This window comes from Dromiciops gliroides, chromosome 1 (genome assembly GCF_019393635.1).
Source record: "Dromiciops gliroides isolate mDroGli1 chromosome 1, mDroGli1.pri, whole genome shotgun sequence".
NCBI lineage: Eukaryota > Metazoa > Chordata > Mammalia > Microbiotheria > Microbiotheriidae > Dromiciops > Dromiciops gliroides.
Window position 1 is genome coordinate 67982510 of NC_057861.1, and position 13190 is coordinate 67995699.

General features: G+C 41.4%; 1 protein-coding gene across 1 annotated transcript in view; it reads left to right on the forward strand.

Annotated features, from left to right (window-relative positions):
- LOC122745429 (long-chain-fatty-acid--CoA ligase ACSBG2-like) overlaps positions 1-13190 on the forward strand; it is a 57678-nt gene that overhangs the window by 13543 nt on the left and 30945 nt on the right. The window contains 4 exon segments of the mRNA XM_043990732.1: positions 910-1030; positions 7976-8080; positions 8082-8119; positions 10069-10219. Of these exon segments, the coding sequence (XP_043846667.1) occupies positions 910-1030; positions 7976-8080; positions 8082-8119; positions 10069-10219 (415 nt within the window).

Here is a 13190-nt window from a genome sequence, read left to right on the forward strand (position 1 = left end):
GGGCAGAACTAGGGGCATTGGAGGGGAGGGAGAGTTGCAGAAAGGCTTATTTTGACTAGGTAAAATACTAACATTTATATATCGCTTTAAGGTTTACAAAACACTTTATAGGTATTATCTCATTTTGTCCTCACCACAACCCTGGAAGTTAGGTGCTGTTTCTCATTTTGCAAACGAGGAAACTGAAGCAGATAGCAGTTAAGTGAATTGCCTAGGGTCACACAGCTAGAAAGCATCTGAGGCTGGATTTGAACTTAGGTCTTCATGACTCCAGGTCCAGTGCTCTATTCTGGTGCCACCTGGCTGCTTACAAGAAAAAAAACTTCCCAAATAATGTGAACTGTCTGAAAGTCAAATGGGCTGCCTTAAAAGGTAATAAACTCGGGGCAGCTAGGTGGCGCAGAGGATAGAGCACCAGCCCTGGAGTCAGGAGGATCTGAGTTCAAATCCAACCTCAGACACTTAACACTTACCAGCTGTGTGACCCTGGGCAAGTCACTTAGCCCCAATTGCCTCACTTAAAAAAAAAAAAAAGGTAATGAACTCTCCATCACTGGAGGTCCCTAAAGAGAGGGGATTCTTGCTCAGCTACAGGATAGAACAAATGCTCTCTGAGGTCCCTTCATTCTCTGATCCTGGGAGAGATCAATCTGGCAGAACAGAAGCAGCAACAAGTCTGGTTGCAGAAGACTTGGATTCAAATCCTGCCTCCAGTGATAACTATCTGTATGACCTTGGGCAAATCACTTCTCCTTCCTTGGACTTAGTTTCCTCATTTGTCAAATAAGGGGAATGGGACTGGATGACCTCTATGGTTCCTTCCTATAATCCTATAAATGGGGAAAGAAATACTTGGGGAAACCTGTGCCTTCTTGGGTTCCTTTCACCTCTCATTTCCTTTGCTTTCAGAGGCATTTCTGTGGGCATTTTCCCCAGCAACAGTTCCCAAACCTGCCGGTTCATTGCTGAAAACTCTGAGGCCAACATCTTTATGGTGGAGGATGACTGGCAGCTTCAGAAGATCCTCAAGGTAACCTTCTTCCTCCCAGGGCAGGGAGCCAGATGGGACAACAGGTGCTGACAGAATTAGGGATTGAGGCTCCTGATCTCTTCCTGGAACTGAGTACAAGATGACACGTTTGTTGCAGCCTCTCCATTGATTCAATCAGTATTGACCGAAGGCCTACAATGCACTTAATCCAGTGATAGGTGCTGGATGAATTGTGGGAGGAGTGTGGAGAGAGGGTCTAAGACCTAGATAAGAGATTCCAGTCTTGATGATACTTATCGAGCATCTGCTGTGTGTCTGTATTTGATCTGTACTGGATACTAAGAAAAAATACAAAATTTGGATGAGTTTTGATGCCTTCCCTCATGGATCTTATAATCTAAAAGGAAGATGATATGCTAATAAAGATAATTTTAATATACAATATTATGTGAGTATTAGAAGAAATAATGGGCTCCCTTTAACTTGAAAAGTATCTCCCTGTCAAGACTAATCCAAGTTCAAGGTACTATTCTATGGGTCCATGTCTACTCAAACCATAGTTTAAGAGCCCATGTTGATGTGTTTCCCTTAACTGACCATACTAAGGATAGTCTGTTTAAAGCAGACATTTAAGGAGATATTCCCAAAAGAAAAGTAACAATAAAACTTTTGTCTGTTGTGATGTTTAAAATCTAAATTGTGGTCGCCTTAAATTAAAAAGCTTCAGTACCAGTCTTTGGGCATTAAACATTTATTAAAGCATACAGATATTTACAAGGAGTTCAGAAAGTTAAGAAAAAGAAGTCCTACCTAGCCTAGAGTTCCAGCCTGGTTGGGTTCTTCCTCAAGTCCTCCTCCATGAGCCTGCTTTAATCAGGAACTCTCCAGCAAGCTGATTGTGGAAGCTTTTTATATGTCTGGAACAGAGGCGGTCCTTACACACTGCTTCAAGGTGATTGGTTGCTGTCCTCCAAATCTATTGGCTTTGAAGGTGTTCTCAAGTTGAGTTCACAGTCTAGTTTCTGAGAACAATACCTTCTTAAGGGCTAGCCAGGGGTGATTACAATCCAGTTAACTTGAAGTAGGCTTAATCAGCAGTCAATCACTCACTTGATTCAATCAGTATAGATTAATCTCCAGGTGGGTCTTTGAGTATCTGCTAAATCCCATTATTTCATCACACTGTATATCTATGGCACACTCCCACAAATACATATACTGTTTTGTTTTTTGTGGGGCAATGGGTTAAGTGACTTGCCCAGGGTCACACAGCTAGTAAGTGTCAAGTGTCTGAGGCCAGATTTGAACTCAGGTAATCCTGAATCCAGGGCCGGTGCTTTATCCACTGCGCCACCTAGCTGCCCCCAATACATATACTGTTACTGCTTTGGGGTCAGAAAACCTAAATATAGAAGGAATATAGGTGCAAGTAGTCAACACATGACTAAGGTACATCTTGGAAGGGCATTCACATTGGGAACTTATGTGGTCAGGACATAGGGATGGAGGAGCAGATCAAGTCTCTGATACTACAGAGCTACTGCTATCTTCTGGGGAAGGTATTATGCTGATGCTGCTAGGCTGTTCCTTGCAATATACAGTCTCTGTTGGGCATGTAAGTCTTTGCTAGTAGTCTTTTATATAGGAGAGGTGGTAGTCTCTGCAAGGCCCCAAATCCTAACACACACAGTCATGCAGACTGAGGAAAAAATTCTCAGCAACTTTTTTCCCCACAAGGAGAGGGGTCTTTTTATTTTTCTGCCTCCTGGATTGCTGCCTTGTCAAGGGAGGGGTAGGGTGTGGGGGTGGGGTTTGTGTAGCTCAATGAAACTTTGAACTATAACATGCAGGGCTATTTGAGATGGACAGGTCATAGTAGAGAGTTCTGACAAAAGGTGATCCACTAAGAAGGAAATGGCAAACCCCTCCAGTATCTTTGCCAAGAAAATCCCATGGACAGTATTAAAATGATAAAAGATATGGCATCTTCTGGAAGATGAGCCCTTCAGGTCAGAAAGAGGCTGGGCCAAAGCTGAAAGGAAGCTCTGCTGTAGATGTGTCTGATGATGAAAGGAAAGTCTGATGCTGTAAAGATCAATATTGCATAGGAACCTGGACTGTAAAATCTATAAGCTAAGGTAAACTGGATGTGGTCAAACAGGTGACAGAAAGATTACACAATGACATCTTGAGTTGCAGTGAACTCAAATGGATGGGAATGGGTGCATTAAATCCAGGTGATCATTACATATGCTACTGTAGGCAAGAATCCCTTAGAAGAAATGGAGAAGCCCTTATAATCCATAAAAGGCTAAGAAAAACAGAACTGGGGTATAATCTCAAAAAGGAAAGAATGATATGTGTTCAAATCCAAGATAAACCATTTGACGTGAAAGCAATACAAGCCTATGCTCCAAAAACTGATTCAGAAGAAGCCAAAGCTGATTAATTCTTTTTTTTTTTTTTTTTTTTGCTTTTTATGGGGCAATGGAGGTAAAGTGACTTACCCAGGGTCACACAGATTAGTAAGTGTCAAATGTCTGAGGTTGGATTTGAACTCAGGTCCTTCTGAATCCAGGGCTGGTGCTTTATCCACTGAGCCACCTAGCTGCCCCACCAAAGCTGATTAATTCTACAAAGACCTGCAATATCTTCTAGAAATAACCCCCTCCCAAAATGTCACCTTCATCACAGGGGATTAGAATGCTGAAGTAGGAAATCAAAAGATAATTGGAATAACAGGCAAGTTTGGACTTAAAGTATAAAATGAAGCAGGGCAGAGACTAATAGAACTTTGTCAAGATAACTCTCTGGTCATAGGAGGTGCTCTTTTTCAACAACCCAAAAGGCAAGTCTATACATGGACATCACCAGATGGTCAATGTTGAAATCAGACTGATGATATTACTTTGCAGCCAAAGGTGGAGAAGCTCTATACAGTCTGTTAAAACAAGCTGACGATGGCTTAGAGCATGAGCTTCTTGTTGCAAAGTTCAGACTTAAATTGAAAAAACTGTAGAGGTCTGACCTTATGAATATGAAGTGGAAGTGAAGAACAGATTTAAGGGATTAAATCTGGTAAATAGAGTGCCTGAAGAACTACGGAGAGAGACTTGGGATGTTATACAGGGTGCAGCAACAACAAAAAACATTCCAAAGAAAAAGAAGAGCAAGAAAGCAAAATGGCTGTTTGACGGGGCTTTACAAATAGCTGAGGAAAGAAGGAAAGGGAAAGGAGAAAGAAAAAAAATCCAACTGAATGCAGAATTCCTAAGAATAGCAAGGAGAGATAAAAAAAAAAAGGTTTTCTTAAATGAGCAATTCAAAGAAATAGAAGAAAAAAATACAATGGGAAAGATAAGATATCTCTTCAAGAAAATAGATATATCAAGGGAATGTTTCATGCAAAAAAGAGCATGATAAAAGACAAAAATTGTAGGGATTTCATAGAAGCAGAAGAGATTAAGAAAAGGTAGGGGGGCGGCTAGGTGGTGCAGTGGATAAAGCACTGGGCCCTGGATTCAGGAGGACCTGAGTTCAAATCCGGCCTCAGACACTTGACACTTATTAGCTGTGTGACCCTGGGTAAGTCACTTAACCCCCATTGCCCCGCCAAAAAAAAAAAGAAAAGAAAAGAAAAGGTAGCAAGAATACACAGGTGAACATTACTGATAACCACTATGGTGTGGTGACTGATCTAAAGCCAGACATTCTGCTGAATGAAGTAAAAGGGGTCTTCTTAGCATCTCTAACAACAGGGCTACTGGAATTGACAGGATTTCAGCTGAAATATTTAAAATCCTAAAAGATGATGCTGGTAAAGTGCTGCACTCAGTATTCCAGCAAATTTGGAAAACTTGACAGTGGCCACTGGATTGGAAAAGATCAGCTCTTTAAGTCCCAATCCTAAAGAAGGGCAATGCCAAGGAATATTCAAATTAGTGAACAATTGTGCTTATTTCACATGCCAGCAAGTTTATGATTAAGATCCTATAAGCGGAGGCAGCTAGGTGGTACAGTGGATAAAGCACTGGCCCTGGATTCAGAAGGACATGAGTTCAAATCCAGCCTCAGACACCTGACACTTACTAGCTCTGTGACCCTGATTAAGTCACTTAACCCCAATTGCCTCACAAAAAAAAAAAAAGAAAGAAAGAAATAAAGAAACAGATCCTATAAACTAGGCTTTGGCAACATATAAACCATGTTTTTCGAAGAGACAAAGATCAAATTACCAACATTTGCTGGATTGTGGAGAAAACAAGGGAGTTCCAGAAAAACATTTCTGCTTCATTGACTAAACTAAAGCCTTTGACTGTGTGAATCACAACAAATGTGGCGAGTCCTCAAAGAGATGGGAATACCAGATCATCTTACTTATCTCCTGAGAAGCCTATATGCAAGTCAAGAAGCAACAGTTAGAACTGAACATGTAACAGCTTATTGGTTTAAGATTGGGAAAGGAGTACAACAAGGCAGTACACGATCATGTTATTTATTTAACTTTTATGCAGAGTACATCATGAAAAATGCCAGACTAGACAAATCAAAAGCTGGAATAAATAGCAACAATCTCAGATATGCAGATGATAACAGACTGATGAAAGAAAGTCAAAAAGAATGAAGAAGCCTCTTGATGAGGGTGAAAGAGGAGAATGTAAAAAACTAGCCTGAAGCTTAACATTAAAAAAATCTAAAATCATGGCAACTGGTTCCATCAATTCCCGGCAAATAGATTGAGAAAAAATGGAAGCAGTATCAGATTTTATATTCTTGGGCTCAAAAATCACTACAGATGGTGAATGCAACCATGAAATTAACTTTAAAAAACATTTTTTTTTTTTTGCAGGGCAATAGGGATTAAGTGACTTGCCCCGGGTCACACAGTTAGTAAGTGTCAAGTGTCTGAGGCTGGACTTGAACTCAGGTACCCCTGAATCCAGGGTCAGTGCTTTATCCACTGCGCCACCTAGCTGCCCCGAACCATGAAATTAAAAGACACTTGCTCCTTAGAAGGAAGGCTATGGAAAATCTGGACTTCATACTCAAAAGCAGACACCTTTCCTTGCCAACAAAGGTCTGTAGAGTCAAAGCTATGGTTTTTTAGTAGTTATGTATGGCTGAGAGACTTAGACTATAAGGAAAGCTGAGCACCACCGAATTGAAGATTTTGAATTGTGATCCTGGAGAAGACTCTTGAGAGTCCCATTGGATAGCAAGGAGATACAAATAATCAATACACAGAGAAACGAGTTTAGGCAATTCACTGGAAGGTCAAATACTGAAGCTGAAACAGAAATGCTCTGGGTACATAATGAGAAGATGGTACTCACTGGAAAATACCCTGATGTTGGGAAAGATTGAAGGCAAAAGGAGAAGGGGATGGCAGAGGATGACGTGGATAGGGAGTGTCATGGAGGCAACGGACATGAATTTGAACAGATTTGGGGAGATAATGGAGGATAGAAGGGCCTGGCATGCTACGGTCCAAAGGTTTACAAAGAACCAGGTATCACTGAACAACTATTTGTTTCTCAGAGTCTTTGGCTAGAATGTTTCCTCTCTAGTCCATGCTTTACTCAAATTACCGAAGTGTCTGGAACACAGAGCCCAAGCTATCCCAGATGACTAGGGTCTTCAGGCTTATGTTTATTTTTTGAATTCTACTTCTTTTTTTTGGGGGGGGGGTGTGAGGCAATAGGGGTTAAGTGACTTGCCCAGGGTCACACAGCTATTAAGTGTCAAGTGTCAGAGGCCGGATTTGGACTCAGGTCCTCCTGACTCCAGGGCCAGTGCTCTATCCACTGCGCCACCTAGCTGCCCATTGAATTCTAATTCTTGATCACCAAGAGTAAGGTCTCTGTTCTAGTCCTCATTCTGACTTAGATCAAGGAATGCCTTATAGCTCCCTGATCATTTCTGATTGGTGATCCTGTGCTCTCAATTTATTTCAGGGGCTAGGGCTTAGCCAAAGAACCTCTGCAGAGTTATGTGGGTATGATACCTTGAAGTACTAGAGGGGACCCAAAACGTCTTTCGTCTTGCTGCTCAAATCTGAGCAAGCACAAAAGCTAAACCCAGGACTCAAGATCACTGTTTTCTTCCTCCCTAGGACATTCTTGCCTTTAATATGTAGACAAATAATAGCCTATCCATAGAGGATAACTAAGTAATAGAGCACTGGACTGAGAATCAAGAAGATCTGAATTCAAATCCAGTTTCAGACATTTATGAACTCAGTGACCCTGGGCAAGTCACAACCCCTATTTACCTTAGTTTCCTTATCTGTAAAATAAGGATAATAATAACACCTACCTTCCCAGGTTGTTGTGAGGATTACATGATATAATGAACCCTGAAGACATATATAAATGTTAGCTATTGTTATTTTTATACATTTATAAAGGTTTTGCAAAATACAACTCATATAAATATCAGGTTTGGATAACGATAATGATGAAGATAATACTATCCATTAGAATATAAGCTCCCCAGGGGCAGCTAGGTGGTAAAAGCACCGGCCCTGGATTCAGGAGGACCTGAGTTCAAATCCTCCCTCAGACTACTAGCTGTGTGACCCTGGGCAAGTCACTTAACCCTCACTGCCCCTGCACGCACACAAAAAAAAGATTGTAAGCTCCCTTTTGTTTTTTTCCTTGTATCCTCAGTGTTTAGCACTTTAATCAATGCTTGCTGATTGCCTGATAGGTTCATTAGGAAAGGAAAAACAGGTGATATCATGATTTTTTTTTTTTAAGTGAGGCAATTGGGGTTAAGTGACTTGCCCAGGGTCACACAGTCAGTAAGTGTCAAGTGTCTAAGGCTAGATTTGAACTCAGGTCCTCCTGAATCCAGGGCCAGTGCTCTATCCACTGCGCCACCTAGCTGCCCCTGATATCACGTTTTATAATATTAACTTTCTTGTACCCCAAAGGCCTAAGTATGTATCTGAGCACTTCTGCTGTGCCATTCTCTCTTTTTCAGATCCAGGATCACTTACGTCATCTGAAAGCTATTGTCCAATATAAAGACAAACTCACAAAGAAGATACCTAACATTTATTCTGTATGTATGAGCCATAAAGGGGCCAAGGGGACAGAGATGGGAAGACAGCTATTTAAAGTACAGGCTGCTTAGGAAAAAGGGATGGAGGCCTGGGGTGAGAGAGGCTGGCCACCATGTCAAGAGCCCATTCAGGCCCAAGCGCAGAGTCAGTGGACATACCTAGGGGAAGAGGGGAGCATTCTTCTTTCATTTTCTTTCTAATCTGGATTAAAGGTTATCTGAACCTATGGTAGATCAACCTCCTTAAAGAAGGAGAAAGAAGCCTTGGGAAAAAGATGATAGCGAGAAGAAATTAGGGTCACTGCTAAGAAACAGAGCAGATGGGCCACAAACAAGAGGAATTGACTACAAAATGAAGTGGGGCATGGGAGAAAGAACACTGGATTTGGAGACAGGGGACCTGAGTTTAAATTTCGAATTTGTCAGTTACCTGTACATCCTTGGACAAGTCATTTCCCTTATCGGGAGCTCAGTTTCCTCATGTGTGAAATGTAAGGATTGGACTTAATGACCTATAAGGTCCCTTCCAGCTTGAAAATCCTATTGACCTAGGTACTAGAGAATGGCAACAACAATAATAATAATAATACTAACTCACAATTATAAAGCATTTGAGTTTTGTAGAATCCTTTCCTTGTGACACTCCTGTGAGATAGATGTTGCAAGCATTATCATCTCTATTTTACAGATGAGGAAACTGAGACTTTGAGAGGTTAAATGACTTGTCTGTGATCATCCAGCTAATAAGTATATGAGGCAGGAATCTAATCCAGGGATCCCTATTCCAAGTCCTGAGCTCTATTTTGGTCCAATCCACATAATGTGCTAAGGGGGGTTTCCCAGAGTTGTATGTGACAGGGGACCTGTGGGCATCAGTTCTTTGGGAACAGAATGAAACTCAGGTGGTGGGATGGACTGGATGGGAAATGAAGGGAGGAAAGAAGGAAGGAAGGAAAGGAAGAAGGAAGGAAAAAAATAAATAAGCATTTGTTAAGCATCTCCTGTTTGCCTGGCACTGTATTATCTCATTTTATAATGAGAATGATAAGAAGGGGGCAGTTAGGTAGCACAGTGGATAGAGCACCAGCCTTGGATTCAGGAGGTCCTGAGTTCAAATCTAGCCTCAGACACTTGACATTTACTAGGCAAGTCACTTAACCCCAGTTGCCTCACAAAAAAAAGAGAGAGAGAGAGAATGATAAGGGATGATGCCTACATGTATCACAGGGAAGGAGGTCTGAGAGAAGAATGAGACACCCTGTCTTTCCTTCTGCTGGGGTTCCTGTGTCCAGCTTAGGAACTACTGCTTATGTAGGAAGCCAGTCCAGTGAGACCTATGGGCTGGGGTCAGTACGAGGACAGCCAATTAGTTCCTAAGCTCACTCCTGAAGACTTGTGTCTACTTCGGTGGCCGGGGTGGTCTTTGGTCACATTGCTGCCCTTCAGGTACAATTTGAGGGCTGCGTAAACAAAGCTCCATCCTGGGACAATACAGTCTCTTTTTTTAATGAGTATATGACCAAAGGGGCAGCTAGGTAGCGCAGTGGATAGAGCACCGGCCCTGAAGTCAGGAGTACCTGAGTTCAAATCCGGCCTCAGACACTTGACACTTAATAGCTGTGTGACCCTGGGCAAGTCACTTAACCCCAATTGCCTCACCAAAAAAAAAAAAATGAGTTACATGACCAAGCCTATGTAATTTGACCCCATGGCCTATGTGCCATAGTGCTGAACTTGGCTGGAACTATGAGCCAGGATGACCCAAGAGCTTTGGGAAAGGCTCAGTCCACATTAGAAGGCCCATCAGGACACTTGAGAACCCCTGTGTTAAGGAAAGGAGGGTAGTGGGAATGGGTTAGTTATACCAGGAACAATGAGTTGATAATGACTTAAAGGGATAATTAGCTGGGGAGGCTGGTTTGCACAATTTCTTTTCCTGGTTTAGAGAGTTGGGCTACTGATTCTCTGTAACACCCTAGCCATCTATATGCTATTGCCTGTTCACTTATACAGTGGGAAGAATTCCTCGCTCTAGGCCTAACTATTTCTGATGAAACACTGGACAGAATCATTGATTCCCAGAAGCCCAACCAGTGCTGTATGCTGGTCTACACCTCAGGGACCACTGGATCACCAAAGGCAGTTATGATCAGTCATGACAATGTAAGTATCTTTCTCTGAAGCCCCAAAGCCTTTCTCTTTTCTTTCTTTTTTTTTTTTTAGTGAGGCAATTGGGGTTAAGTGACTTGCCCAGGGTCACACAGCTAGTAAGTGTTAAGTGTCTGAGGCCGGATTTGAACTCAGGTCCTCCTGACTCCAGGGCTGGTGCTCTATCCACTGCGCCACCTAGCTGTCCCCCCCAAAGCCTTTCTGACCCTAACTCTGTGACCCTATATCATTTGAGTGCACTGAACATGGGCAGTATAATATATTAAAGGGATCTTACATTTATGACTTACAAATTAATGGGGAAAGAGGGGTCTAACCACTTGGGTCAATAGTTCCCCCAAAAGACTTGCTGTGTGACACTAAGCAAAGCACTTCTCTTCTCTGGGCTTCTGTTTCATCCTTTGTAAAATGACAGGGAAGGGGTCACTTGTAGATGAACTACAAGACCATTTTTAGAGCTAATATTTTGTCATTTTGCAATCTGTAAATTGGAAAAAAAATCACGTCTGATGCCAAGGGAAAGAAACAAGGATGGTTAAGATTAATACTGTATGGGGGCAGCTAGGTGGTGCAGTGGATAGAGCACCAGCCCTAGAGTCAGGAGTACCTAAGTTCAAATCCGGCCTCAGACACTTGATACTTAATAGCTGTGTGACCCTGGGCAAGTCACTTAACCCCCATTGCTTCACCAAAAAAACAAACCAAGCCAAACCAAAAAAAAAAAAAGATTAATACTGTACATTCTTCTAACATTTTAAAGGTATAATTATAATGACAATGACAACAATAACTGACACTCATGTAGTGCTTTAAAGTTTGTTAAGCTTATTCACAAACATTTCATATGAACCTCCTCATACACCTGTGAGGTATGTATTATTATCCCCATTTTACAAATTAGGCAAGTGAGGCTCAAAGACTAACCCACAACTTACAAAGAATGAAACTGAGGCTTAAAGAAGTTAAATGCCTTGGCAATGATCAAATTATGTCAGAGCCTAGGCTTGAACTTAGGTCTCCAAATCCCAAGTCCATTTTTCCTTCCTCCCTTATTGCTGTCGGGGGCACCATCATTATCTCAGTCTCCTGGGCTAAAAACTTACATGTCTCCTGGACTCCTCATTATTTTTCTTTTCTTTTCTTTTCTTTTCTTTTCTTTTCTTTTCTTTTCTTTTCTTTTCTTTTCTTTCTTTCTTTCTTTCTTTTTTTTTGGTGAGGCAATTGGGGTTAAGTGACTTGCCCACGGTCACACAGCTAGTAAGTGTTAAGTGTCTGAGGTCGGATTTGAACTCAGGTCCTCCTGAATCCATGGCCAGTGCTCTATCCACTGCGCCATGTAGCTGCCCCTCACTATTTTACTTAAAGAGAAAGAGGACTTTACCAGGCCCCGTCCAATATTTTGTCAAGTTCTGTGATTTCCTCTTTGTAACACCTCTCACGTATGCCTACTTCTCTCCTCTGACACTGCCATAATCCTGGTACAGGCCCTTATCACCCCCTGCCTAGACTATTGGACCACTCTGCCAACGTGTGTCCCTGTCACAAATCTCTCCCCACTCTAATCTATCTCCACTTAGCTGCCGCAGTGATTTTCCTGAAACACGGATCTGATCATATCATGCCCCATTCCCCTACTCATTAAACTGTGAGCATTTTTTTTTATTCTTGTTGTTCCCAGTGCTTAGAATTCTCTCTTGGGGCAGCTAGGTGGTGCAGTAGATAGAGCACCGGCCCTGGATTCACAAGTGAATTCTACCAAATATTTAAAGAACAATGAATCCCAATACTATATAAATTATTTGAGAAAAGAAGTGAAGAAGGAGTCCTACCAAATTCCTTTTATGAGACAAATATGGTGCTGATACACGAACCAGAAAGAGCCAAAACAGAGAAAGAAAATTATAGGCTGGGGCAGCTAGGTGGTGCAGTGGATAGAGCACTGGCCCTGGAGTCAGGAGTACCTGAGTTCAAATCCGGCCTCAGACACTTGATACTTAATAGCTGTGTGACCCTGGGCAAGTCACTTAACCCCAATTGCCTCAAGAAAGAAAGAAAGAAAGAAAGAAAGAAAGAAAGAAAGAAAGAAAGAAAGAAAGAAAGAAAGAAAGAAAGAAAGAAAGAAAGAAAGAAAGAAAGAAAGAGAAAGAAAATTATAGGCCAATCTCTCTAATGAATATTGATGCAAAAAATGTAAATAAAATACTAGCAAAAAGATTACAGCAATACATCACGAGGATCATATACTATGACCAGGTGGGATTTATACCAGGAATGAAGGACTGGTTCAATATTAGGAAAACTATCAGTATAATTGACCATATCAATAACAAAACCAATAGAAATCATGATTATCTCAATAGATGCAGAAAAAATGCATCACCCATTCCTATTAAAAACACCAGAGGGGCAGCTAGGTGGCGCAGTGGATAGAGCACCGGCCTTGAAGTCAGGAGTACCTGAGTTCAAATCCGGCCTCAGACACTTAACATGTACTAGCTGTGTGACCTTGGGCAAGTCACTTAACCCGAATTGCCTCACTTAAAAAAAAAAACAAAAACAAAACAAACAAAAAAAACCACTAGAAAGCATGAGCTTACCTTAAAATTATAAATAACATTTATCTAAAAACCATCAGCAAGCATTATCTGTAATGGGGATAAGGTAGAAGCCTTCCCAATACAATCAGGTGAAGCAAGGATGTCTATTATCATCTCTATTAGTTAATGTTGTACTAGAAATGTTAGCTATAGCAATAAGAGAAGAAAAAGAAATTAAAGGAATTAGAATAGGTAATGAGGAAACAAATCTATCACTCTTTTCTGAGTAGTTAAATCCTTCACAATTGCTCATAGAACAGTACGGCTGTCACTGTGCACAGTGTCCTCTCAGTTCTGCTCATTTCATACACATCAGTTTAAACAAGTCTTTCCAGGCCTTTCTGAAATCATCCTGCTGGTCATTTCTT